The 27,738-nt window shown below is 49.7% G+C and overlaps 1 protein-coding gene across 2 annotated transcripts; it reads right to left on the bottom strand.

Annotated features, from left to right (window-relative positions):
* Nucleotides 1–44: 44 nt before the first annotated feature.
* Fxyd6 (FXYD domain containing ion transport regulator 6) lies at nucleotides 45–26,957 on the bottom strand. 2 transcript variants are annotated; one of them, XM_032910265.1, is made up of 8 exons: nucleotides 26,728–26,957; nucleotides 6,337–6,396; nucleotides 5,694–5,732; nucleotides 5,515–5,589; nucleotides 4,701–4,737; nucleotides 4,002–4,051; nucleotides 3,565–3,614; nucleotides 45–1,259 (listed from the first exon to the last, which is right to left on the bottom strand). In XM_032910265.1, exons 2-7 carry the CDS (start codon nucleotides 6,389–6,391, stop codon nucleotides 3,586–3,588), a joined length of 285 nt encoding a protein of 94 aa, XP_032766156.1. In that variant the 5' UTR covers nucleotides 6,392–6,396; nucleotides 26,728–26,957; the 3' UTR covers nucleotides 45–1,259; nucleotides 3,565–3,585. The 2 variants fall into 2 exon arrangements, with proteins under 2 accessions (XP_032766156.1, XP_032766157.1); XM_032910266.1 differs by having other exon boundaries at nucleotides 5,694–5,729; nucleotides 26,728–26,956.
* Between the last annotated feature and the right edge of the window lie 781 nt (nucleotides 26,958–27,738).

The following is a 27,738-nucleotide window of genomic DNA, read 5'->3' as shown; positions in this document are numbered from 1 at the left end:
CTACAAACCCTCAGACTCTCGGAAGAAAAGCCACTCAGAGCCACTAGGAAACAATGCTGTATTTATTTATTTATTTATTTATTTATTTATTTATTTATTTATTTACTTTTCTGTTGTCAGAGGATAATAGATCACAAGACAGAGATCAGCAGTCCCAGTACACAGTGTGGCTTGGTTTGTTTCCAAGGGAACACAATGGGCAGGTGGGGCAGGCTCTGGTGTGAGTTTCCACTCTGGTGACCTTTGACTCCCGTAGGCGTTTGCATCCATGGGTGTGCATACCCTGTTGCTCTCTGACCCGCAGCCCCGCTGCCCCTGAACCCTTCCATTCCTCTCCACGACACTGTAAAGTCTGCCAGATTCCACACCATGTGGCAGAGAGACAGAGCCACTGGCACCCTGCCTGCTGCCTGTCCCCTGGGCTATCTCCTGCCACAGACCAGCTTCAGAGAAGGAAGGAGTCCTCTGTCAGATGAACTGGGCTAGAGATGGAAGTCTCAGAAGCAGGGAAGGTGGATGAAGGCAGAAGGGCTCCAAAGCCTACGGGGATATTGCTCAGAAGTTAAGTGAGGAGCTCATTCCTCAGAGGCAAGAATTCCTGGGTGTTCTGTAAAGGGTGGGGCGGATTGGGACTCTGAAGTGGGCACCCTAAAAGGAAAAGGAGGCCTGGAGGGCAGACGCCTCCAGGGAGGCAATCGGAATCTCCAGCTGCAAACGGACCTTCTAAACTGGTGGAATCTGGAGCAAGCTTCTTCTCAGAGTCCACAAAGAACATCAGTGAAGAGGGTACGAACTTTCTCAGCCCCAGGATCGCTGGGGACTCCTGCCCTGGGTACAACTCTCCCTCAAGCCTAAATCCAGAAAGCGGGGACTAAGGGCTCCTCAGGGACAGAGGAGACTCCAGAGAGCAAGAGGAGATGGAGGTCACAGGAGGGCACAAGGTGCTGACGGTGGCATGGGAGAGGAAGCACAGAGTTCACGGGAACAATGAAATCCACGAACGACCACAGTCAGCAGACACACACAGACACGGCACAGACGCGGCACAGAAAGGGTCCAGAGCCCGGCTGCAGTGAGAAGAAGGGCTGTGAGTGTTACATCATTAATACAGGACTGGGGTTAGTAGGGGGCAGGGAGAGGCGCAGGGAACACGCGTCCTCGGCGTCTCCTAGGGAAAGGTCTGGTATGAAGTAGCCGGTTTTCTCAAGCCTCGACATCAGCCTCTAAAGTGTCGGGTAGCTGGCCTTGGCTTCTGGAGGCTGTGGAGGCAGAGAATTCACGTGACAACCCCAGATCCTTTCTGATACCCATACCTTGTCTTCTCTCTGTCTTCAGCACAGTCCCTTTGCCCGAAAATCCCACTGAGGGCATGCCCTTGACGTCCCCAGGTCCAGTGAAGAACAGACAAGGCCGAGAGGCAGGGAAGGCAGATAGGGAGGGTATGGGAGGGTGTAGAGGGTGTGACTTCCTAGACTGGAGTTGTTGACTGCCCCTGCATAACAGGTCACTTGTCTTGAAGATATCCACCCCAAAGATGGATGCAGTGAACCCTGCCTGCTCTGAGGCCTGGGGCTGTCATGTGGAGATGCAGACACAGCAAGGAATTAAAACACTATATAGGTACACGGCAGTGCTGGCTTCATGGCAAAGGCTGGTATCCTGACCTAGACAGCTTTCTGTTGGCTTTGGTCTTGAGATAGGATCCATGTAGCCCAGGCTGACCTCAAACTCACTGTTAGCCAGGATTGACCTTGAACTTGTAATCTTCCAGCCTCTATCTCCCATGGGCTGTCTTTACAGGTACGCACCACTACACCTGGCTTCCCTTAGCTTACAACTTAAGCTTAAGTTACACTCTTGGTTGTTATGCCTTCCTGTGTGGAGTCTGGAGCAGAAGTGAGGGGACAAATTGGCTCTCTTGCCTTTGCATATCCTCGGGTCTGCCATCCAGGACACAGCTGAGAAGGTATTCTGGCTGAGCCTAGCCACAGAGACCTGGATGCTGGGTATTTCTGTGTCAACTTGACACAAGCTATAGTCACCTGAGAAGAGGGGGTCTCCACTGGGAAAATGTCTCCGTAAGATCAGGCTGTCAGCAAGCCCAGAAGGCATTTCCTCAACCAGGGATTGATGGGGGAGGGCCCAGCCCGTTGTGGGTGACACCACCCCAGATTGGTGCCCCGAGGTTCTACTTTCTTATAGCAGGCTGAGCAAGCTAAAAGGAGCAAGTCAGTAAGCAGCACCCCTCCACGGCCTCTGCATCAGCTCCTGCCTGCAGGTTCCTGCCCTGCTTGAGCTCCTGTCCTGACTTCAACATGGAGGCTTAGGGCAAATAACCTTTGCCTCCCCAATTTGTTTTGACCACGTTATCACAGCAATAGTAACCCTAACCAGGACACATTCTGAATGGCTTTCTCTGACTGCAGTCTTTCCCATTATAAATGGGGACAGCCCTGCTTGTCCTGTTTCTCCTGGTAGCTCCAGAAGGTTCCTATATGGCCTGCTGACCAAATGCTTTGTTCAGTCACTATGTATTCTCTGGCATGCCCTAGAGTGAGCAATGGAAGTGAACACACAGTGGGTCCCGAGTGTTGAGGACAGTGGAGGAACAGGGAGTGGGAGGGGCATACATTATTTTAACTACTGCAGAGTAGTACTGGAGAGTTTCATAATAAACATGTAGAGGCTTGAGGTGTGCGTGTGTAATATCTGTTTGTGTATTGTGGTGTTTGATGTGTGTATGTGGTATGTGTATGGTCTGTGCTTGTGTATGTGTGTGTATATGGTGTGCTGTATGTATGTGATATCTGTGTTTATATATGTATGGTATGTTTGGTGTATGGTGTATGTGTGTGTTGTATGTGTGCTTATGCATGTGCAGTGTGAGTGCTCTATGTGTGTGTGGTGTGTGTGTATGGTGTGTGTGTGTATGTGTGGTATGTTTGGTGTGTCTGTGATCTGTGCTTGTGTATGGTGTATGTATGGTGTGTGTGTGTGTGGTGTGTATTTGTATGGTGTGTGTGTGGTGTGTGTGTGGTATGTGTGTATGGTGTGTGTGTGTGTGGTGGGTATATGATATATGTGTATGGTGTATGTGTGTGTGGTTGTTTGGTATGTGTGTATGATGTGTGTGTATGGTGTATGTGTGTGTCTGTGTGATGTGTGTGTGTGTGTGTGTGTGTGTGTGTGTGTGTGTGTGTGTGTATGGTATTTTAGGTGGTTTTCTGAATCGATATAGGAAGCCATTCTCGATGTCACTTTAATACAGAAGTGTTTCTCTAAGTGATTCCTACCCAAGTCATGTCCCTCCCTGCAGTAGCTGGGGCAGTACCGTGTGAGCCTGACCCCAGGCTGGTTAGAAGCCCTGATTCCCTATGCTTGCTGTGTTGGATAAAGACTTCAGTGTCTCTGTGACTGAGCAGTGGTACTCCTCCCACCTCTGAGAGACAGGTAAGAGCAGACTGGTAAGGAAAACTGAGTGCCATGAAGAAGTTAGCACGATGCCCCTGCCCAGACTCTGACAACCGTGGTGAGACGGGGGAAACCAAGCACAGAGCCATCTACCTTCATGCTGGAGGCTGCCCTTCAGTTCTCTGCCTTCTGGGGCTCCGCAGCTGGAAGGGAAGGCAGATTGATGTCATGCGAGGCCCCTCACCACGCTCCATGCTGAACCCTCACTTATGGATACTAGGATTTGGGGTCACTAAGATGTGGTGACAGTCCTTGACATTCGCTGGTCACAAGAACTTAGGTGGTGATGGCTACCTCATGGGGAAAGACGGAGTCTGCCTGGCAGGAAGCCAGTGTTCTGGATACAATGACTGTCACCTGTATGGTGTGAATGAAGCGCTAACGTCACTCGGGTACTGAGAACCCTTTCCTGAGACCTCAGAGGCAATGTCTGCTGAACCCCAAAGCAGCTCGTGGCACCTAGCCCAGTCCCTCCCCACCCCCCAAAACCATGGGAAGACCCCCTCCCAGCACCCTTTCACAGCAGTTACCGTTTGTGGTGATAAGGTTCTCCACCTGGGCCTCTTCATCACCTGGAGCCCTATGACAAGTGGAGACACGCTGTCACCAATGTCCAGGGCAAACCACAGAGTATCCCCCATTCTCTTTGCTGAAGCAGAACTCAGGAGCCCATTCCATCCAAACCCCCTGAAGGATTCAAACGCTCTACCATGGGACACGTAAGGTGAAAGAAGTCGGATCGATACAGACAGAGGCTGAGAACTTATGGGTACCCTTCAGTGTCTGCCCTGAGGTGGGGATTGGGTGTGTCTGCCACCGACCCTGGCTTCTGAGGTCCATGGACACCATGACTGTTTTAATGAATGGGTATAGCTTATACGGTGTAGAAAGGAGGCCAAGTGTCTACACAATGCACAGAGCGTCAGGAAAAGGTGAGAAACAGGCCCAGTGTCTCTGCCCTGCACCTCAGAGCGGCCTTCTGCCTTTACTTCTCTCCTAGCAAGCCTCTCTGTCTCCGGGGCCTCTAAGCAAAGTTCTCGCACATTCCTACCCGGGAATTTACACCCGAGGCTGCTGCTCGGCGTTGGGACCTCTGCTTTGTTCCGAAGTCACTCGGAAATCCCCAGAGTCATACCCCAGCTCCCCACCTTCTCTTTCTGAGACAAAAGAACACCCACGGGGTTCACTCCACATGCCTCTCTCTGTCCCGATGGCCCCATTGCCCTTACCTGGGTTTCTGATTGAAACTGCACTTGCACCTGCGACCTGAAACACAAAGAAACCATACAAGGTCACACTTCCAGCATCAGCTCAAGGTCTGGCTCCAGGCCAGGACACAGAAGACCTACTGTGACTCTGTACACAGACAGAGTCAGTGGAGGCCTGCACTGCTGCCCAAAGCAGCCCTGGGTCAACTGAGACCAGGAGCTGTGGTTGACTTGTAAACCCTCCCACCACCCCACCCTCCACCAGCAGTTAGGTCTGGATATCTGATCCTCACTGGGTGTTGTCTGTGGGAGGGGGAAGCTTTGGGAGGTGGGGCCAGGTTAACCAAAGCGGGTTGTTGGGACAGATCTTGGAGGTGGAAACCACTTCCGGTTACATCCTGAGTTTTCTGCTTCCTGGTCCGTCTTAATGGGAACAAGCCACGGACCAAGCTCCTCCTCTATGCTTTCCCAGGATGATGAACTATGTGCTTTCATACCATGAGCAAAGTACACTCAGCACCACAGCTCAGTAGGGAAAATACACAGGGACACACTCCTAGGAGCATGGAGAGAACAACTTCTGACTCCTGGGATGGCCAAACCCCTGCTCTATGGATGCAGACTGCTCTTCTTAGCTGTGTCTGTCCTCACCTACATTCTCTGGGTGCACCTTCCTTGTTTTACTGAGCACTTACTACATGCTCAGCCCTGTACTGATCCTGGAGACACCATGGGGAGGCAAGACTGTGCCTTCTCCTTTCCCACAGACAAAACAGCTAGGCTTGTATACTGTCTCCAACTGTCTAGCCCCCAGAGAATAAAGGAACACACTTACTTAGGATGAGAAGTATCCCAACAGAGAAGAGGACCACAGCAAACACCAATCCCCCAATCCTCAGGGTCTGATAGTCTGTAAAGGGACCAGAGGTGAGAGAAGGAAGAGGGGTAGGGCCAGGAGAACATACCTGTCCCTCCTGGATGGGGCTGCACCCCAGGGCTGCTGAACTCACTCACCATAATAGAAAGGATCCTTTTCTTTCTCCTTCTCAGCTGCTGGGAAAAACAAGATGGTTAAGAGGAAGACAGCTGCACTTTCTGTGACCACTCACCTACCCCACAACCTCCAGTCCCAGCAAAGGATCCCTGTGAAGGGGGCTCACTGGGCAGAAATACTGGAGATCATAGAAGATGGGCTTGCTGGGCTTAGGGTCCTCGCCTAGGGTGATCATGACTCAGAGCCTTCAAGGTCCCGGGCTCACATCATACCTTTTATTTACTCCAAAAGGCCAGGTCTACTATCATCTAGTGACAAATGGGGAAACTGAAACCGAGGGACAGGGGCACTCATGACTTGCATGGTATTGATGGGTCAATACAGTCTAGGCTGCATACAATTCCAGAGGAGCCCAAGGTTCCCGGAGAGATTAACAGACGGCCAGCTGAACCCTTGCGGGGAGCAGTTGTGGGGGAAGGGCAGGGTGCAAGGACCACCTGAACTAGGATCTGTTTTCCTTTCCTCTGCTGACAGTAGGAGCCCCTGATCATATGTAAAGCTGCCTAAGAAGTCTTAACCCTAATGTCTGAAAGGGCTAGAACCTTCTACCAGAAAGGGCTGTGTCAGCCATCTTGGTACAGCAAGGCCCTGAAGGATGCTTACCACTAGCCAGGACCACAGGGGCCAGCAAGCTGCAGAGGATCAGCACCGTCTCCATGGTGTCTGGGGGTAAAGAAGGAAGACATTACCCCAGGGACAGAAGACCCTCCTCCTCCTCAAGCCGTCACCCTAACAGGGGGCTCATCCCCGCCTTAGCTATACTGGAAGCTTGTGTGACCTGAGGCCACACCGGGACCAAAGCCACCTTATCAGGCTCTCAGAGCTCTGCGAGGTCCTATTAACCCAGATGAGTCAGAACACTTAACAGGCACTGTGTTAGTCCACACTGCAGACCTGGGCCCAGAAGCTTGCCCTTCACAGAGGGAGCGGGAGGGCCCAGGTCGGACGATGGCTCAGGAACTCATTAGCGTGGGGCTTGTGGGCAGAAGCCTGGCCTTCCCAAGGGCTTTGGAGATGTCTCATCAGTGTCCTCCTTCCAGGCCATCTCTGCCTCGTTAAGATGTGGAGCCCTGTGTCCAGCTCCCAGTCAACTTCCCTCCAAGAAGTCTTTGTAAGGTATGTTTATATTTCATGTATGAGTGTGTGTCTATGTATGCGTGTGTGCAGGTGTCCACAGAGGCTAGAAGACACAGGTCAACAGATCTTCTGGACCTGGAGTTACAGGTGGATGAGAGCTGTCTGGTGCGGGTGCCGGGAACCAAACAGGGGTCCTCTGGAAGAGCAGTAAGCACTGAGCCATCCCTCCAGTCCCTAGGAAGTGTTTCTGTCAGTAGAGTGGAGGACTCTTTCTGTCTCCCCCCACCCCCACCCCGCATGCTATAGCATGCCTAAGTGTGCTTCCTGTGGCTGTTTCCTGATTTCTTAGCTCCCCCTAGAGGCCCCATCTCCCAAAGATGATGATTGCATAAAGGTAATCAAGTCAGAGGCTTCTGAGCGTCAACCCCCAGTCTCTCCTTCGGCGGAAGTCACTGAGCGCTCTACTTGGATCCCATCCGTTCCTGGTGGTGAGGTGGGGGACTCCGATGGGACACATGGGCGGAGCCAACAGTTTAGGATCAGTTTTGCTCCACCCGGGGACATGTATCAGTGGGGTTACACTCGTCACTCCCAGACTCAGGAGTGAGAAGGGAGAAGAGCGCAAATCAGGAGCACCCAAAGCTGCTTCATCTTTTCCATGTAGGGTAAGTCTGGCTGCAGCCTGAACTTGTCTAGAACAGCCGGGCCCACGCTCATTCTAACAAGCAACCCTGCTGCCATTCACCGATCGGACACCAGGGGGCAGCAGAGCCTCACCAGAACCATCCCCAACCAGAGTCCTGTAGGTGTCCAAATAAACGCCCGCTGTGTGAACGTGCGGCTTGCTCTTCTTAAACCTATGCTTGACCCAGATATCCAATAGCATTATTAGTGTGATTCTGTGCATATGTAAGTGTCTGGGTGTCTGAGCAGGGCACGCTCTTGCACGTGGAGCCACAAGGGCAGCTTCAGATGTCTTCCTCGACCACTCTGTACTTTATCTTTTGAAACAGGGTCTCTCGCTGAGCCTGGGGCTGACAGATTCTGATTCAGGAGGCTGACAGGCTAGCCAGCAAATTCCGGCCATCCACCTTAACTCTCCACCTTCTCACTGCTGAGATCAAACTGGAGTTTGAGAGGCAAATGCCTCACTGACAGAGCCTTCTCCCCAACTCCTAATATAGCTTTAAAAAAATATTTTATATATATATATATATATATATATATATAATATATATATATATATATAATAGTTACAGGTTCCCCCGGACTTTCCTTAATCAACACTGTTCTGAAGAATTATCGATACTATTACACAGAACCATATACGGTTCGTTCATGTTTAATGGATGGCATTTCGTTGTGAAGACCAATGACTGCGTGCAGATGCATTCTCCTGTTGATGGACATCTGGTGTCTTAACATGACCCTGCTAACTCTACGTGATACCGTTATAAACACTCGCATGCACGCTGACACGTAGAGTTGGGAGGGTTTCTAACGATTTAGCACACCCAGTCTCAAAAGGAACAGTTTCTATTGCACATCGGAGGAAAACACTCGCTCCCAGACACCAGAAAACACGACCACCAAACAACACTTACTGTGAATGAAGTACTCTACTGCTTTGTTTCCTTTTAAAAGAAATATGGCCAGTCCCACACGGCAGCAATGGAAACGGCCAAGAGTGAGCCGTTATGAGGCCACTGTTTGGGTTATAAACCGTCAGCGCTGCACTGTTAATCATCCTTCACCGGTCGTCCGCGTTCTATCATCCTGCCAGCCCGATGTGACTTCTCTGTCACTCCCCACCCTGATCAGTATTGACATTATCAGATGTCTTAATTTTTGTCAATCTTGAGGCATATAATGTCGTGTTAATCTGGTTACTTAGCATTGGGTGTTTGACATTTCCATCTCTTTACCAGTGATGGGATGTTCGCATCTTTTTTCTATTCCAAATCATTTCCTCGATCTTGACATTAAACTTCAGTTACTGAGTATTCCAATATCTCCTCAGTCTGTGATTTATTTGTCTTTTTACTTAAGAACTTTTCCCCCACATTTCATTTATTCAGCGTGTGTGTGTGTGTGTGTGTGTGTGTGTGTGTGCAGATGTGTAGAGGTCAGATGACATCTTGAGGGGAGGTTGTCTCGCCTACCTCACGCATCATGGGATCGAGCCCAGGGATCAGGCCTGGTGGTAGACACCTGGAGCTCCTGAACCACCTTGCTGACGTCTCTACTTTTAAAAATTGCCCTACAGCGCACAGAACTTCTCCATTCTAATATGACTGCGTGTGATGATCTAAGTGTCTTTTTTAAAATTTATTTATTTTATTTATACAAGTACACTGTAGCTGTCTTCATGCACACCAGAAGAGGGCATTGGATCCAATTTACATATGGTTGTAAGCCACCATGTGGTTGCTGGGAATTGAACTCAGGACCTCTGGAAGAGCAGTTAATGCTCTTAACCACTGAGCCATCTCTCCAGCCCCTTATCTAAGTGTCTTATTTAACACATTTCTTCACAGTCAGACCTCGCTAAAGGTTTGTTTGTGTTTTTGTTTGGATTTTGGTTGTCTGTTGTTGTTACTTTTCCCAGAGTGGTCTTAAGCATCTGGATTTAAAAGACTCCCAGCATCTAGGGGAGTGACTGTAACCACAAGCATATAGCACTGAACCCAGCTACACTTAAATTTGTATTCCAATTTGTAAGGGTCCGAACCTTACTTTTCTCTCATTCTGATAACCAGACGTCCCAGAACCATTAGGAACAGCCAGCCACTTCTTACGGTGTTCCATGCCTCCGGCCACCACAAGTCTGGTTCCTACTTGGCTGTGTGGTTATTTCTCTGCCTCATCTTTGGATATACTAGTTAATTTGTCTCTATAATACTCTTCTTACTTTCTATGGATGCAATTGCTCTTTGGCAACTGTGGTCTGAAATCATTGAGTGAGAAGTTGCAGAAATAAACGATGCATGCAGTTTATAGCACACCATTCTACAAATCATTGTGAAATCGCTGTCCCATCCTGCTGTAGAACCTGAATCATCCTTCTGGTCCAATGTATCCACACTGTATGTGCTACCCCAACCTGCCCATCAATCACTCAGGAGCATCTCCTTCTTTTTTTGGCACAACTGTTCTGCATCACTCTCCTTGTGTTTAAGTAACCCTCTCTAACATAACAGACATGAATTCAAAGGAAAATAAAAGCTGTAAGGTGTTTCTTCAGGCATAAAATAAAACAAGATACTCTGGAGAAAAGCCATATTGAGAATCGTCCTTATAGTATGTTTTTATGTACTTGCTCTACATGTTGCTGTTAAGCTCTTACTGTGCCTAGCTTACACATTAAAACATTCTCATAAGTAGATATTATAGGGAAAACAGTATACTTAGTGTTGAATACAAGTTGATTTCGGAGGTCAGACATCTACATGGTCTTGGGATGTGTTCCCTGTGGACCATGGTAACTCATTAAATCCTGTATCTCTGTTACTACAGCTTTTTAATAATCTTGTTGGGTTGCAAGACAGCCTTCTATCTCCTTCTCTTCATCCTTTAAGAGGGTGCTACTCTTCTGGACATATACTCAAACACAGAATTTTCATAAGAACTGTCATGTACCTACCAGGAGGGATTGGGTGAAACTGGCCTGTTCCTGACTCCAATTCCTCCAGATTCATAAATCTTTTAGTTTCCCAAGACCTCATCAATAGTCTCTCATGAAATGTCGTATCTTCACATAGCTCTTAGATCTTTTCAGGGCACATTATAAATTATATTATTTTAAACATTAACGTATCGGGTAGTACAGAGCAAAACAATTGGTTTTTATCTATTGGTCTTAAATACAGTAATCTTAAGATCTCTCACTTCTAATAATTTACCTGTACGCCTTTGGGTTTTCTCTTTACACCGACTTTGCCCATGATTGAGTGGGGTCTCTTCTTTCTAATTGGCACACAGACTGTTCCTATCTCGTTCTAGCACACTGACTGAGCAGTGAAATTCAGTAGAGAGACAATGATTATATATACATGTGCACATACATGTACACAAATTTGTTTTTAACTGCTTATTACTGGCTTTAAATGGAGTTCCAAGATTCTGCTTTAACACTGGGCTTCCAAGACACTTGTTTTCTATTAACTACAAATAAGTAAGTCACATACACTTCCCCTCTTGCAGGCATCCTATTCTGTCTTCCTAGACTCTGGCTTGGGAGTGTGCTGGGCATCTTTATTGTGTTCTACAAATCACCCGGCTGCTCCTTCACAGTTTCTACTTCCTTGCTTTTCTGTGCTACATGCTGGGTAATTGTTTCTGAATTATTACATTTCTCCCTCTAACTGTGTTTAATCTGCTGTTTCATTCATCCACTTAATTTCCTATTTCAATGATTACATTATTTCTGTGTGTTCTAGTTGGTTCTTTTTCTAACTGCTTGGTCATTTCATTAGTCTTCCTTGCCCACTCATTTTTATGATCTCGTTGTTTCCTTTCAACATTTTCTTCAGTTATTTTATTTTCTTTATCCCTTAATTCCCAAATCCTGAATTCGTAGCTTTTGTTTGGTTCTGTTGGTCTGTTTCTTTGTTTTGTTTTGTTTTGTTTTGTTTTTCGAGACATGGTCTCTCTGTGTAGCCCTGGCTGTCCTGGAACTTGCTCTGTAGACCAAACTGGCCTTGAACTCACAGAGACTTGCCTGCCTCCCAAGTGCTGAGATGAAAGGCTCCTGATATTACAGCCACTGCTCCGCCTTCCTTCAAAATCCTGAATTCTTGGAAGCATAAATTGATTTGTGGCCTTCTGGTTTTTAAACAGTGCTTTGGCTTTTCTTGTTTCCCTCCCCTCTCTCTCTCTCTCTCTCTCTCTCTCTCTCTCTCTCTCTCTCTCTCTCTCTCTCCCTCTCCCCCCTCTCCCCCCCCCTCTCTCACACACACACACATCATACACATATGCATACACACACACACTACCTTGGTTGAGTAATCTTTGACTGTGAGCTCCAAATTGTTATATTTTCATCTGTGGGAAATTCTGAGGCTTTGTTTTTCTTTTCCCGTGGGGACTGAGAGTGGCCAATACCAACATAAGACCAGATTAGCCTCTCTCTCAAGGGTCCTCAGCCTAATGAAGAAGTCATGGGCTTGGTTGCTAATCCTGCTGGGTTCGGTGCTTATTGGCCTCCGGTAGGCAGAGATGCCTACTGGCGTTCACTCTCGGCAGCCCTGTTTCAATTTAGTTCACACTTTACATAATCGTGCTACTCTGACTTCATAGGATTTTAGTTGGAAGATCTATTTCTGTTCTAGAGTTTTAGGTGTTGTTTGGTATGTAGAGAGGAGTGACCGGTAAGGGGGGTATCTTTCTTCCTTCGTGGGGGGCGGGCCCAGCCCTGTGACAACAAAGCTGGGATCATTATTTTACAGTTAAAAAAAAAAATCTCAGACAGTCATATTGGTTTAAATATATTGTTCAAGGAGGTAAATAAGTTATATACGTACCTGCTGTGTGTAAAATCTCCCTCCTTCCTTTCCTTCTTCCTTCCCTTTGGTCAAATGTATTGCTACTTCCATTTCAAGTTCCATAGTTAAATTATATCTGGGCCTTGGTCAGAGGAGACCAGACTCAAAAGTGATCCAGAAGGAGAAAGGAGCGGGCATTAAAACCCTCAAATGTGGCTCATGCATGCAATCCTAGCACCCAGCAGGCTGAGGCAAGAGGATTGCCACAAGTTCTAGGCCAACCAAGGATACATAGAGAGACCCTGTCTCATAAGTAATAAAAATACAGGGGCTGGGGAGATGGCTAAGCAGTTAAGAACACTGACTGTTCTTCCAGAAGTCCGGAGTTCAATTCCCAGCAGCCACATGGTGGCTCACAACCATCTATAATGGGATCTGATACCCTCTTCTGGTGTGTCTGAAGACAGCGACAGTGTACTCTCATAAGTAAAACAAAATACAATTCTTAGGAACCTTCATGAGAACACTGGGTCTTGGGTGCCAGGGGAAGGACGGACAGTCTGGGCTTCTCAGCCTACAGCAGAGGAGTTACTGGGCAGTAGAGCTCCTCCTGGAGAAGAAGAAACCCCAGACTACCAGGTATATCCATATCAAGGCCCCCAGACTACAGGTACAGTAACCATCCACTCTGAGGACCTTCAACAGTCACTTCCACAGATGCTCAGCTCAGGATAATTCCACAATTAAATCCCTCAGAGGGACATGAATTCTGGGTCCGCAGGGGATAGATAAATGATCACAGTTTTGCTTCAGCTACCAAGGAGACACAGGTTTGGAAAGCGAAGATCCTGCTACCATCAGTAAGAAGGATAGTACGACAGGAGATCTAAAGTGCCCGTGGAGGAGCTGACATTTCAGTCAAACCTTGAGTGGAGATGGGATCGTGACAGACAAGGGTGGGGAGGAGCAGTGAGAGGAAACCACGGAAAGAAGGGATGGCAAACGATACTCATTCCAAGTTCAATTTAAGTTAAATCCCATGGTACTTCACTCAACAGTGGCTGCCCGTAGGGTCTTCCTAGAAGGCATCAAAATGAGGCTGGGTCCACTAGTGTATGACATAGGAGGGAACTGTGACAGCAACCCACCAAGTGTTTTCATTTCCAGTGCCAGTCACCTTCCAAAGCAGTGAATAATCCAATCTGGGTAGAGCTTGGCGGATGAGTAGTGAGAACCCCGATAAGACAGCTGGCATCAGACTATGGAGGCTCGCGAATGCCAAGCTCTGGAGTGAAGACCTGTCCTTGTGTTCTAAAGCAAACATCTGTGATCAAGTTGCAGAGTGCTGAAAGGAACACTGTCATAAATTTGAGAAGTAGCCCAGTCTCTATCCTCCAAGCTGCTGCTGGGACCTGGTCTACACCAGCAGTTCCTCTCAGTCTGCGTCTCCTCCAAGGCTGCCTCTTGGCACTCAGACCATTTTCAAAGATCACATCGGTGGTACGGCTGGCACTGGCTGGGAGTGCAGTGGCCAGCTACATACACGGAGCCTTTGAGGGGACACAGATGCCTTTGTTTCTGTTAACCAAGGAATTCTATCCTGACCTCTCCTCCCTCTGTGGTAAGACCCTGGCTTCTCCTGACCTTCCAGCCTCCGAGTTCCTTTCTTCTTCCTTACAGGGTAGGAACTGGAGCTCGGCTGAGGTTGGAGGATGTAGATGAGGTAGCATAATAATCTCCTTCCAGGCCTAGAGTTTAGGGGACAATGGGAGGAGGGAGGAATATTCAGGCAAGGGGATAAGCCACACAGAAGAGAACAAGGCCAGGAGGGAGACTCCAGATTGCTCTGTAAGTCTCAACATGCATATTAAAATGTCTTGTTTTGTGGTCCTGGACCCCTACTTTGAGCCATGAGACCTGGCTGGCTGGGACAGGGAACCTAAGAAGTCATCACTGCTGGAGATGAGGACTCCATTACATCATCACTGCTAGGGCTGATGATTCCATTACATCATCACTGCTGGTGTTGAGGATTCCATGACATCACTACTGCTGGAGATGAGGACTTTATTACATCATCATTGCTGGGGATGAAGACTCCATTGCATCATCACTGCTGGAGCTGAGGACTCTATTACATCACTGCTGCTGGAGCTGAGGACTCTATTACATCACTGCTGCTGGAGCTGAGGACTCTATTACATCACTGCTGCTGGAGCTGAGGACTCTATTACATCATTGCTGCTGGAGTTGAGAACTCCGTCACATCCTATTCTGATCACCACTGCTCTATTCTGTCAGATCTTGCACAGTATGAGGAAGAGTTCCACCTCCTTCCCGTGGTCCATTCTGTCTGTGCCCAGGCACACACTGCGGCTGACCGCAGCTGTTCTGTGTTAGTCTCCTCTCCCGCTATCCCGCTGTTTGCACAGTCACCCACGACATGTGCGGCGAACACGATCAGAGAGTCCTCCAGCGATTATCTTTCCATATTGAGTCACATAATTCCACTTAATTGCTGGGTAAAAGCCACTCAGAAAGAGAAGCCACCGGTTGATGATACGGCAACACACTGTATTACTTCTGAGGTATTCCAGAATGCCTGGGACTATTGCGATATAATTTGACAACCATCTCCCCTTACAAGGCAGAAGTCCCAAAATGCCATGAAATTTCCTCATCTAACCTGCAGATCCTCCTCGTTTCCCTTGCACGGGGCCTGTTTGCCTTCCTGCAGGCTCAACCCCAGCCTAGACAATGCACCTTAGGATCACCACAGCCTGCTTGGCTACCCCAGTGAGATGGCTGGCAGACATACCCAAGAAAGGGTAGCCTTCAAAGGACCACAGAACGCCTGAGCACTGTGGCTTAGGCTCACGAGCTACCCAGGCTGTTATTAGAGACCATGGGACATGGTTTAGCTTGTGCTATCCCCATGAATTTCAACAGAGATGCTGTGGTAAGGGATGTATCACATACAGCACATAACCAAGATGTAGAGTTTCCAGATGAATGTGGTATCCAGCAGGCCAGGCTGGGATATGATGAAACAAACATCTGCCTTTAATTTTGGAAAATCTAGGTTCAATGAGAGAGGGCCCTGATTCAGCTGCCAGTCAGGGGTGAGTAGGGCCTGGCTGAAGAACCCACGCCTCTGACCCTGCCAGCCGATTTGATGAAGTGAGGTTGGGAACAGTCAGCCTTGTATCAGGAAAGGCTGGGCAGTACTGGATAGTTCCTGGAGGCAGCCTGACAGGCGCCAGGGCAGGGCAATGAGAGGCAGAAGGGAAGCAGCTGACAGGCTCCTTCAACTGGAAAATGAGCTTGGGTTAGAGATGCAAAGGGAGAAGGGGCAAAGCAGCTATTGCTGGCTTCTAGGACAGGGAGAGAGGGAGTTGGCCCAGAAAGATACACGTAGCCCCTAGCTCGCTCCCACAGAGGAACAAGAAGGCTTTAAAGGAGCAAGCCCCTCATGGGAGTTCTGGTTAATACACGCAGAGCAGGCCGTTCCCCAGTTCCTTCCTAACAGTGGCATCTACTGTCTTAGGAATGCAAGGACTTCACGTCTCTGCTAGCTTGTGTCTCGCCAGCCTGTCCACAGTTTTAGCCCTTGGCTTCTCTGTTGTCTTCAACACTGGCCTTGCACTATGTACAGCACGATATGTGACAGCCGCTCAGCCCAGCACACACGCTATGTAGCCAGAGTTATGGCAAAGACCAGTTCCCACCGTCCCCTCACTCCCCTGTGGGGTGAGCAGAGGCTTCTTAAGGCCCTGAGTTAGCATCACACACATTTTACAAGGAGAAAAACTGGTCAGAGAGCGAGTGAGCGAGAGCTGGATTCTACCCTTCCATCTTGCCCTGTCTGCCTCTCCACTAGTGGAGAAAGAGTAAACTCCCTGCCATGAGTGGGCTGCCCTTGTGGAGAGCCAGCCCCACACTTGAGTTCCCAGATCACACAGCACTGTGGCTCTGTGAAGGACCCCCATCTCCCTGCCGAATGCCACTCTTCTTGTTCCTCCCCTATCCATCAAGTTTAAGACTCTGAGACCTAAGTGTCCAAGGAGGGAGTCCGATGAACTCCACAGGAAAGAGCCCCCGCTTTTCCCAGCCAAGCTCCCAGAATCTCCAGCTTCATCCATATTCACACAAGAAGGAGAGGGGGACTGCAGAATGCAGGATGTCTGCCAGCTCACCCTGAGTGGGAACTGAGAGCTGTTTGCTCCAGAGGGTGATTTTTTTTTTTTCAAAGACGGATTACAGGCCCATGCAGTTCATTAGGCGAGGGTGGACATGTGGGGTGGGCAGTGTGGAGTCAGCTGATGTGTCCTGTCCACTTCTCAAGGCTGCACAGGAAGGGCAAGTGAGATAACACGTGGGAAGGGTTTCTGAGAACAGGAGAACTCTGTGACAGCAATGTGCAACATTTATTAGGAGCCTGTGCCATGCAAGGGTGGTTCTACGCAGCTTACAACCCTTTGACAGTCCTCGGAGTGGCCACCATTTCAAGTATTACCATTAGACAATAGGCCAACTGAGGAGAGACAGGTTTGTTACTTTCTGAAAGCCCTAGAGGCCAGATTCAGTCCCAAGTACCCTGATCCGCAGGTCCCCATGAGGAAGCACTCAGCAATCCTGTATCTGCTACTCAGGGCCTATGTCTCAGGAAAGCAACTGGAGGTCTAGGGTCCTTTCCTCCTGCGACTGTAAGAAGAGGGAATGGCGATACAGTCTCAGGTCTATGAGAATGGATGCCGTGGCCTTTGAATGGGCACAGTTGCTGTCTTGCTTCCACAGTCACTCCTACCATGGCTATCTCCTCCTGGGAGGGAGTCTGACCTCCTTTGCCCTAAGCTGGTTGTCAACTGAAGGCTGCCCCCACAGTCTCACCGGTGACCAAAAGGAAAAGGAGAGGACTTCAGTGTCCCCTTGCTACCTGACATGTCAGAATCAATGAAGGAAGAGACAGGAAAGCCCGGTGATGGTAGGGCTGGAGGTATGGTGTACACACGTGTGTATGTATGTGCATGCGTGCGTGCGTGCGTGCGTGCATGCGTGTGTATGCATATGTGTGTGTGTGTGTGTGTGTGTGTGTGTGTGTGTGTGTGTAGCTAGCCAGAAAAAGACGTTACCAGGGATAGGGAAAAGTTTCTGATGGGCATCAAGCCATTGGTTCCCCAGAGAGCTCTTCTTGAACTTCAGCTCTGTGACTGACCATCCCTGGCTTGCCTAGTTGAGGACAGGTCCCATTTCAGCCATTTGCAATGAAAAGAGATTGGTATGGAGCCAGACATGGTGGCCCACACCCACAATCCCAGCATTCAGAAAGTGGACGAAGAAAGATCAGGAGCTCAAGGTTATCCTCAACTCCAGAGTGAGTTTGAGGCCTCAGCTACACAGTAATCTCGTGAATCACGGGTTGCCTGGGACCCTAGCTGAGAGGAAGGAACCTGGGTCAGCAGCTGGCAGAGTACTATATTGCTTCTGAGGCACCACGGTTGGGCTCATTACTGTTAGCAAGCCTAGCCCTGTCCCCCCTCCCATCCCCCTTTTCTACCCTTTTCTGGAACCTCTCTCTTCTTCCTTGCATTGTCCTATAACCACTAGAAGGTTCCAGTGTCCTACACTGACACAGGTAGGGAGGGCTCAGTCCATAGCCGACATTGGTTCCCCAAGCAATACTTTCTGCTCCAAGAATAGCAGCTGTCACTAGAGCTCAAGCAGGTAGCAGAAGAGTGTGCTGGAGGAGGAGCCAGGGAACAGAGGGTGCTCTCACTCAGAGAGGCGGGCCAAGGAGGGAAAGATGGACCTGAGGCTGGACCACGGACAGAGTTCCCATCAGAAACTGGGCCAGAAAGTGGACAGGAAGCACAGAGGGAAAAAGCAGACTGCAGAGAAAAATAAAATCTGTATGAGGAAACTCCAAGTCCTCCCCTCCCCACAGGGTCACACCAGGATGCCCAGCCTCCTCTGCTGTGCCCCTGGCTCCCTGGTTACCATGATGCTCCAAAGAGCAGAGAAAAAGCACACCAGATTAGAGCCTGCACAGGGAAAGTCAACAGGCAGCTGCTGTGCCCACGAGAAGCATCTCACACCGTTTCCTGGCAGCTGGGGAGGGTTAGTCCCAACGGTGCCCCAACCCTTGAGGTCCTCAGACACCTCTCTAGCAACAAGGCCCATCAACTTCTGTTCTAAACATCCTTCAGAAAGACTGCTTTCTGCAAGGGACATTTCAAAGTGTGCCTAGGAATACTGGGTCCTAAGGTGCCTAAGGCACGCCATGTTCACCTCCCTAAGATCTGGGGCTATTCCTCAGGTGTCACTGGTCCTCCTATTTCCTTGGGGGAGCTTGACGTATCAGCTCAGAGACTCTTATCCTTTAGCCAAAGCTGGACCATGTCCCCAACAAGCTGTAGAGGCTACTGCTCACTGGAGCTCAGCTCATAGCTGATACCAAGAAAAGCAAGAGCCTAGCAATTGGTAGCCTTCCATAAGGGGTACAAAGCTACTGATCACCTTGTGTTCCTTCTGGTGAGAATATTAGCACATGGAGCTGAACTAAAGCTGTCTTCTCCCACAATATCAAACTTAAAGTCACCACATCTACTTGTGAACGAGAAATCCTCCTGATGCCAACAGTGGCTGATGCCTTAGCCCAGGGTGGAGTCAAATTGATTTCTGTATGGCTGAGATACAGACAATCATTGCAGAAGAGGCTGGGATTTCAGAAAGAATATTCGCTTGATCACTCCATTACCGATGGCCACCTGACTGTCCAGATCCCTCCCTTATCAGCAAGGGTTCTGCACCAGGAGAGACACACAGATGGAGCTATGGTCTAACCATGTTCTCAGGCTGCCTGTTCCCTCCCTGACTCCAGTCTGGTTCTATGTCTCAGCTGTATTCACCTTGACAGCAACATCCCTTTAAGTCTGTCCCTCATATTCTATTACCTTTTGGGCCGGTACAACAGCCTGCCTCATTCTGCAGCTGCTGTCTACATCTTTAATCTTCAATGCCTCTCATTCGTAGACTCGCAAGACTCGGATGGTGAGACAGCCAGGAAGAATAGACTGATGTGTCAGGATGTCTCCTTCGGGGAGAGGAGGGAGCACAGCTCCATTAACAGGTTACCAACTGTGTTGCTGGAGCATGGATAGGTAGAGAGCTGGTGCTTTTGACATAGCATGACGTGATGACAGTGACTCCTTACCCAAACCCACGCCCCAGTATTTTCTAATGAGAAAATACTGGCCAAATCCCAAGAGCAGAACTCCTACAGTAACCTGACCTGTGCTCCTTAAAGATGCAACAGTCATCAAAACAAAGATACACTGTCACAGCCAAAGACGAGCCCAAGGAGTCATGATAACTAAATGCAATGTGGTCTCCCGGGAGGTGAATCCTGGGACAGAGAGAGGGCCTGGTTAGAGCTGCACGGAGTGTCAACCTTTGTTTATAATGTATCAACAGCAGCTGGAATGCAGTAGAGACTGTGGCACAGGAAAGTAAGATCTTTATTGGCTTTTTTAGTGTGTTTTATTTGCACACAGAGGCTGTGTGCAGATGAAGAAGGGACAGGAGGCCTGTGCTGTCCACTCAAGTTTTCTGTAAATCTGAAACTGTTCCAGAAGAAAAAGTCTGTTCCTTACCAAATTTGAACATTCAGTTAAAATAAAAAAATCCAATCAGTCCTCCATCTCTATTCATCCCTAGCCTATCGGCTCGCTTTCCTGGCATAGTGCAGAACACAGGTGTTCTCAAGCCACATGCTTCTGCAACAGGCAGCGCATAGCTGGTTCACTGCCATGGAGCCAAGAACCAGCCAAAGCTTTTAAAGCTGCCTTTTTTTACAGTGAGTGTTTGGGGTTGGGATCAGAGGCCACTGATAGTTCTGTGGCCTATTTGCTTGGCCTGTATTTCAAACGCCCATTGAATGAACAATTAAACATCAATTCTTCAGTTTAAGGGCCTGGCTTCAAATGACAGCTCTCTCCGCAGACTTGCCCCCCTCCCCGCCCCCACCATGCCAGCACTCCAGAGCAGAGCCGGTGAGATGGACTCAAAGTTGGCAAGGGGAAGGAGAGGGTAGAGGGTAGTAGCATTCCGATAGACCTGGAATCCTGGTGGCTGGGGTTACTTTGTCTTAAATTCCTTGTGGTGTCCAGAAGGCAGCTGGGTAGTCTAAAGAATGGGGCAGTTAACCACTTTGCTTCATGACTGAGCCTTCATGAGTAGCAAGGGTCCAGTGACTGGGGGTTCTTCTCCACCATTTCTGATTTCATGGAATAGGGGAACCCTGGGTCCTCAAGACTCAAACATGTTTTTGTAGGAGCCCAGACCCAAATCCAGTGGGTTGTGCAGGTCAGAGGCCAAAGTCCTGCCTCAGACAGCACTTCTTACTTTAGAAACCTTTACCTTTAACCTGGAGTTACTTCTGGGAGAGAAGACACTGGCCACAGAAAGAACAATGAGAACAGACCTGGCAAAGAAACCAGGTTTCTTCTTCAGGAAGGGAAGAAGGGCCTACCAGCAGGGGACTGGAACGTTCGGCCACTTCACTGTCACTACCAACTGAGACAGCCTTCAGTGTATCAGCCTACCCAGTGGCCAGAGGAATAGGGATGTTATAGCCAACTCATACCCAGGCATGAGCTGCTCGGCATGAGTCAGGGAGCCAGGCCCTAGCTTTCCACCTAGTAGCAGTTTGAGGACTCTTCCTAGCTCTGGACAACTGAGTTCAGTTCCCAGCAAGTCTAGGTAACCAGCTGCATTACACAGAAGCCATAGTCTAAGTGTGACTTGGTCAGTCAGGAGAGAGGTCACCCCCGCCTGGGTACACACACACACACACACACACACACACACACACACACACACACACAGAGAGAGAGAGAGAGAGAGAGAGAGAGAGAGAGAGAGAGAGAGAGAGAGAGAGAGAGACCCATTCACAGAGGCCAGAAGAGCAGTCCCAGTAGCAAAGACAGAAAGACAGACCTGAAGTCCGTACCAGACCAGGGGCCCAGAGACCAGCCCATGCCACCTTTCTCACAAGCAGACCACATTCCAGGGGATGGTCATCCTCCCTCTGCTAGCTTCCCACTTCTGGAAGCACATCTCTGCCCTCCAGGGCTCCCCATGGATTCATATTCTTCCCCAGATGTGGGAGGGAGAAAAGAAGGTTGCCGGGGTCTAGATAGCCAGAGTGTGTGGAGGTTAAGGGACTTTTGACTTGACCCCATTATGTTTTAGGAAACTGTCCCTTCCCTTCCATTGGCCGGTTCCCAGAGTGACAGAGTTTGTGTGTTCGTGTGTTCTGTTCGTGTGTGTGTGTGTGTGTGTGTGTGTGTGTTGTAATTAGTTAATGACATTTCAGCATCACTGTCTCTTTAAGTCATAATCCACCACGAGTTCAGACACCTGAGAATCTCAATGATATATTTTAAGTGTTTTGAGGCATTTCCTCGACCTTCCCCCAACTCCAGGCCTTCTCTTCATTTCTGCCATCTGGGTCTCGTCAAACCCCAGAATGGGGCAGTGAATCAGCTCTCGCTGTTAACTTCAGCCTTTTGACATCTTGCAGACTACCAAGGGAGAGACATTCCAAGACCATACATGGAGGAAAAGAATGGACACAAGGGCTGGATGACTCCACCTTTGGGCTCACCGGACTTGCTCCAGGTGACCCTGTCTTTAAGGCGAGAGGGGGATAGGATGGGGGGGGGAGTGGCTAAAATGCCGAGTAGGAATTAGGAAGAGCTTCTCGGAGGAATGATCACTAGAGAGGAGACATGACAATGACGTCATTCTACGGACAGTAAGATGGAGTCATCATCGACATTGTTCAACCGCTTTACAGAGCTCGCTCCATCCATCGCCAAGCTCATTTGACGTATAAAGTTTAAAAAAAAAAAAAAAAAAGGAAATCCTCAGAATGCTTCTACAAAGGGTGCCACCCCCAACTCCACAGTCAGGAGGAGTGAATGTTCTAGAAAGTCCCAAGGACTTAGGGTGGGCATCTGGAGGGCCTGAAGGATAAGAGCTGTCATTACTGGGTGACAGACAGCCACACACAGGGGCTTTGACAGGACCAGACTGGAGCTGAAAGATCCGCCGACAACAGATCCAGCTGAGAGGATAGAAGTTAATAGGCCATCCCGGGGGCGAGAGACGGCTGCTGAAGAAAGCGAGAAGTGTGGAGATGTGCAAGTACCTGCCTAAGTGTCAGGGGGAGAGGGTTATGTATGTGTGAGGACGGGGTTGTGCACAGAAGTGTGAGAGTGCTTGTCTGTGAGTCAGGGAGCCCTCCTGTGGAGGAAGAGGGCCACAGGGAGCATTACGAGGTCTTCCTCAAGGAAGGCAGCTTCACGAGGTAAGCAGGCAGAGGGAGGGACAGGTCAAATCATTAGATCTGCCTCAGCAGGAGTGAGTAAGAAAGCATGACTCCACATCTCTACAGGGTTCTGAGAAACCCACAGGGCCTACCATATTGGAGGGACTTGGCATTTGTTAAAAGGGTCAATGAGTAAAACCTAGGGCTGGTTTTGCTCTCCAGCTGTGGAGGACAGGGATGTCACTATGGCTCCAAATAGAACTCCTTTCCTTGGTCTCCTCTCTGACCCTTTCTACCCAAACAATGGTTCTTGACTGGACAGAGACATTCCTACAGTCCCAACCCAATCCCTGGGGCTCAGACCTCTTCCTCCCCGCCCCTCCCCCCAGACAGATGTCTTTGAGACAGATGTTTTCCTATGTTATGGCCAACATGGCTTTATATTCCCCAGGTCAGAATTCCTCTCCAGCCCCATTTTAAAACAGAGAAGATGCTGCTAAACCGGTTCTGTCTTGGTCAGAGAGGTCCAGCTTCTTTTTTAAGGATGGAGGTCCAAGATGAGGGGGTGTTCTTGACCCCTCTAAACTGTCCAGAAGTCTTCAAAGACCCATTAAACGCTGGCCATGGCTTCACACTCTGTAGTGCTTTAGGCCCCTCAAGCCTTTCCGGCCCGCGCATGTCCTAGCAGAACAGACAGGTGACTCTGGTCCAGGAAGCCCCTCCCCCGTCAAGCCCATGAAAAGCATAGCTGACCTTGGCTTCTCAGTCACTGACCAGAGGTGAAAGAAAAGCTCTGTTCAGAGTGGCCAGACAGTCCCTTTCCAGCTCAGCTTAGCATCACACGCACACACACATATGGGTATCTAACAGAGAAAAGCAATCTTTTTCAAGATTCTGGAATCCACGCACATTTAAAGGGAGGATATGGCTTGGAAACCATGACTAAATCCCCCATGGACCGATGCAGAAACAAATGCCTAGGATCTTGGAGGCCTCAGGTTACTTGAGCACAGACCAAGTCATTTTTAGGTTGCTCCAAGAGACCTGTGGTGTGGCCAACAGGATATTTGTGGAATAAATGCATTTGCGCTTGGGAAGCACAGGGCTCAGGGGTGGGCCAAGGAGCTAGCACCTGGCTTTTTGTGGACTCCAGGCTCTGTCTCCTGTGACCTCTGCTTTCCCAGGGCACCCCAGAAAGGGCAGACGGCCCCTCCTGGTAGATGGTGATCCTGGGGCTATCTGGCACTATCTGCACCCCAGCATTAGCCTCTTGCTTCATACAGGGAGAGAGTAGAGGTTGAGGAATGTGTGCTTTGATGGGGGATGGGGTGGGGAGGAGAATCTAGGTGTCTATGTGAGTTGATTTCCCAAAGGCTGTCGGGGGAGGGTCCAAGGTGCATGAAATTGCCCTTCTCACCTCTCCTTGCCATATCTTCCAACACACCTACAAGGGGACCATCACTTTGAAGGGATGGCCCAATTTTCTAAGGATTGATAGAGGTACAGGTCAAACAGTGTAGGATCCAAAATCTTGCCTAAACAGGTAGGCCTCAACCATTGCTGCCTATGGGGCTTTGCTCCGTGTCCCTATCCATGTCCCAACCTAATTCTTTATCAGGTTCTGAGGTCAGGGACGGTGTCTCCTTCCTCACTGTCATGTTCCCAGAAGTTAGCACACAGTAGGTGCTTAGAACCATTCAATAACTGAACAAAATGAGTTCCCCATCAGTCCAAAGGTCAAATGGGAACTCTTCCTTCAAGTTCAAACACCTGAGGACGAGTCTTGATAGTGTCTTGGCAATTCAGCAGCCCTTGGCTTGCTCTCCCGGAGGCATAGAAATGACTGGAGGGGCCAGCAGGAAGCAGATAAACAGGGCTGGGGTAGACCCAAGCTCCACACAGCTGAGTGCCCTGACTGCCATGTCTTTGGCTCCTCTCTCTCTGTCTCTCTATCTCTCTATATCTGTCACTCCCTCTCTCTGTCTCTCTATGTCTCTGCCTCTCTCTCCTTCTCTGTCTTCTCTGTGTCTCCGTCCTCTCTCCCTCTTTCTCTCTCTCTCTCTCTCTCTCTCTCTCTCTCTCACACTCTCACACACACACACACACACACACACACCTTTGTTCCCTGTTTCTTTTTCCTGCCCTCTTGTGCTCTCATAACAGGCTTCCCACCCCTCCACAGAGCCTCCTCCTGTAGAAAGAAAGGACTGTGGGGGTCAGGGAAGGAAGATCACAGCCCGGAGAGACTTAAATCCTGGTTTGTGCCCAGCCCTGGCTCTGGAGTCTGGCCCCTATCAGAGGGGCTCCTCTACTAAGATCTGAGAACTTTTCTTTTGCTCTGTCCTACAAGGTCCCTAGGAGATGTCAGAGGTCCCCTTCTGGGCTACTTCTTCTTTATACTCTAAGTATCCAGAATAAGGCTGAACAGGAAGGAAACCACTGTCTGCTTAGCCTTACACAGCCTGGTGTGTGTCTGTGTTTGTGTGCACGTGTATGTATGTGTGTCCATGCGTGTGCATGTGTGTGTTGGTAAAGTGACGGTTTGTGTTACAGGAGGAGTTGCTGTGTGCACACATAGAGTGAGGGTTGAGGGCAAGTGGTATGCACGTGGCATGCAGTTAATGTGTATGTGGGATGGGGTGCATGTAGTATATTTGGTGTGGGTGCTATATGTGTGTGGTGTAGTTGGTGTGTACGGGGTATATAGGGTAAATGATGTAGTTGACGTTTATGTGGTGTGGTGTGCATTTGGTGTCTTTGGTTTTATGTGTTGTGGTTTCATGATGTGTTCCTTGGTGTACATGTGATATAAATGTATATGTTATGTGTGTCGATTACATTAAAGGGCTGTGAGGGTGATAGGCACGTGAGGCTGTGATGATCCTGGGTGTAATGTGTGAGCATTTGTGTTTGTGGAGCTTGTGGTGATGGGATGGGTAAAGAGCCAGGCAGTTTAGAATGGGAACCAGACATAGGGTGTCCTCCTTTAAAAAGCCAAGGGTAACCAGTATCTAAGCAACCATATTGGGGGGAGGGGAGGCAACTGGAGGTGAGGAATGGGCAGAAAAAACGGAGGGAGGTTGAAGTGAAGGGGTTTCCATGGCAACCATGAGACAGGTCACGTGCAAAAGGCCAAGTTGGAAAACAGATACACACATTCAGACATCTACAATATGTGGGCAGCTAGAACACTAGAGCCAAGGGTCCTTGAGAGGGCTGAGATGCCCACTGGTCCCTCTACAAAGGTGGAGATCCCAGTTCCAGCAGCGCGGGAAGGCAGGTTAGACAAAGGGAATAAAGACAGGTTACATCGGTGGGGCCAAGCCTCCAGTCACCACAACCTCTGGGTCTGGAGGTTGGTGGCAGCTTGGGTGGGCCCATATTTCCAACCTGACTGCTTCGGGGTGCAGGCGCCCAGAGACCCAGGCTCTCAACCAACTCTACAGGAAAGCCCTGGGCAAAAACAAAGGGGGAGGCTCCGCCAGGGCCAGCCAGGGTGGGGAATGGTGGAGATAGGGTACCAACAGCCCTGAAAAGAAAACCGAGCTGAACCGACCACAAGAAGGCCATGCATTCAGATGAATCCCCTCACCCTAGAACCCCAACGCCGTTACAGGGCCCCTTCTCCCCTCCCGCAGCCCACGCCCACATCCCACAAGCACCAAGCCAGCAAATTCCATTTTGTGTGGCTCATGTGTCCACATTCACATCCAGCTACATTCCCGGGTCTTCGCATCTCCATTCCCTACAGGGTCTCCAGCTTCCGAATAACAAAGAGAAGCTACCCGATTAAAGGGTCCCCTATCCTTCTTCTGGAGCTCCTGATGAAAGCTCAGGGCAGCCTCAAAAGCATTTTCCAGCCACCAGCATCGCCCACCGCCGTTGCCTGCAACCCCATCCCGGGATCCTTAGCCTTCGGAAGCTCATCTACTTGTTTACATCTCCAAATCCGTTTCCCGCCGCCCAGGCAGGGACCTGGGCACACACCCACTGAAACAAACAAGACTCGGAGGAACCTGGCCCTGGAGTGACGGGTCCCCCACCCAAGCCTCCTCTACTTGGAAGAAGGCGCCAACTTTACCCACATCCCCTGCTGCTCACCTAGGCGTTGGGTTCCCTCCAAGCGGATCCCAGGAGTCTGAGCAGAGTCCCAGCAGCCGGGAGTGGCGCGCTGGGGGCAGGGCGGTGGGCGCGGCTTGCAGTTTTCCCGCCTCCCAGAGGGGGCTGACTGGCTGGGCTCCCGGGTGGCCCGCGTCCACTGGCTTCTGGGTCCCCTCGCAGACCGCTGTGCTGTCGCCTGCGCCCTCCTCTCGGTGAGCTCTTCGCAAAGGGAAGTGAGGCTTGAAGAAGCAACAGGAGACGCGCGCGGAGGAGGCGCCCAGCGCGAGCGGATTTGCCAGCAGCTGTTGCTTTTGATTTTTTTTCCCCCTTTAGCGAGGGTAGGAAATGAGCCAGACCAACACCGTGACAGGGCTGGTGTCTTTTGGAAACAGTAAATTCACGGGGGAGAGGCAGTAAAATAGGCAGCCAAGGAGCATCAGCCACCTGCAACCTGTGTTCCCTGGGTGTGTTGGTAATTAGCATGAATGGGAGCCGGAGGTAGGTGGAGTCGTTGTTTTCAAATAGAGACGGTGGGCTGGGTGGGGGACAAGACTCTCATCTGAGCCAGGGTTTTGCTGCCCAGGAGCCCATTTTAAAGACACCCATCTCCAACCCTAACACCACCAGAAGGCTTTAAGAGTAGCTCTCCCCAGCCTAGGCACTAGCATCACCTATGGTAGTCACATATGGAGTGTTCCTTCCTCTAACCTAGGAAAGGGCAGGTGAGAATATCACCCAGCAAGTGTTCCACTGATTGACTCTTAAATAATGACAGCAGAGCTTGCAAGAATGCACAGAGGTCAGCTCCCCCACCAGGATGGTATCCAGGAAGCCCTGGAAGACGGTTCTAATCAGTCAATTGAAGAGATGCTGAAGGGAAGGGTGGGCTGGCCTAGCCAGTGCTGAAGGGTTGAGGAGAACAGCTGTCACCATTCAATTCTAGGTCTTATCACAAGGCCTTCCTGACAACCCAACCCCGGAAATAATGGACACTGCTAACAAGAGCTCAGC

This window comes from Rattus rattus, chromosome 8 (assembly GCF_011064425.1).
Source record: "Rattus rattus isolate New Zealand chromosome 8, Rrattus_CSIRO_v1, whole genome shotgun sequence".
Taxonomy (NCBI): Eukaryota; Metazoa; Chordata; class Mammalia; order Rodentia; family Muridae; genus Rattus; species Rattus rattus.
Note: the sequence above shows the minus strand (reverse complement) of the source record. Positions and strands in the feature narration are given on the sequence as shown.

Bases quoted from the DNA above. Each gene is read 5' to 3' on its own strand.
- Fxyd6 (XM_032910265.1), bottom strand. From the start codon at position 6,391: ATGGAGACGGTGCTGATCCTCTGCAGCTTGCTGGCCCCTGTGGTCCTG. The intron at 5,590-5,693 runs GTGAGTGAGTTC...GTCCCTTTACAG, and splicing joins AAAGGATCCTTTCTATTATG to ACTATCAGACCCTGAGGATT. The intron at 4,738-5,514 runs GTAAGTGTGTTC...TTTGTGTTTCAG, and splicing joins TGGGATACTTCTCATCCTAA to GTCGCAGGTGCAAGTGCAGT.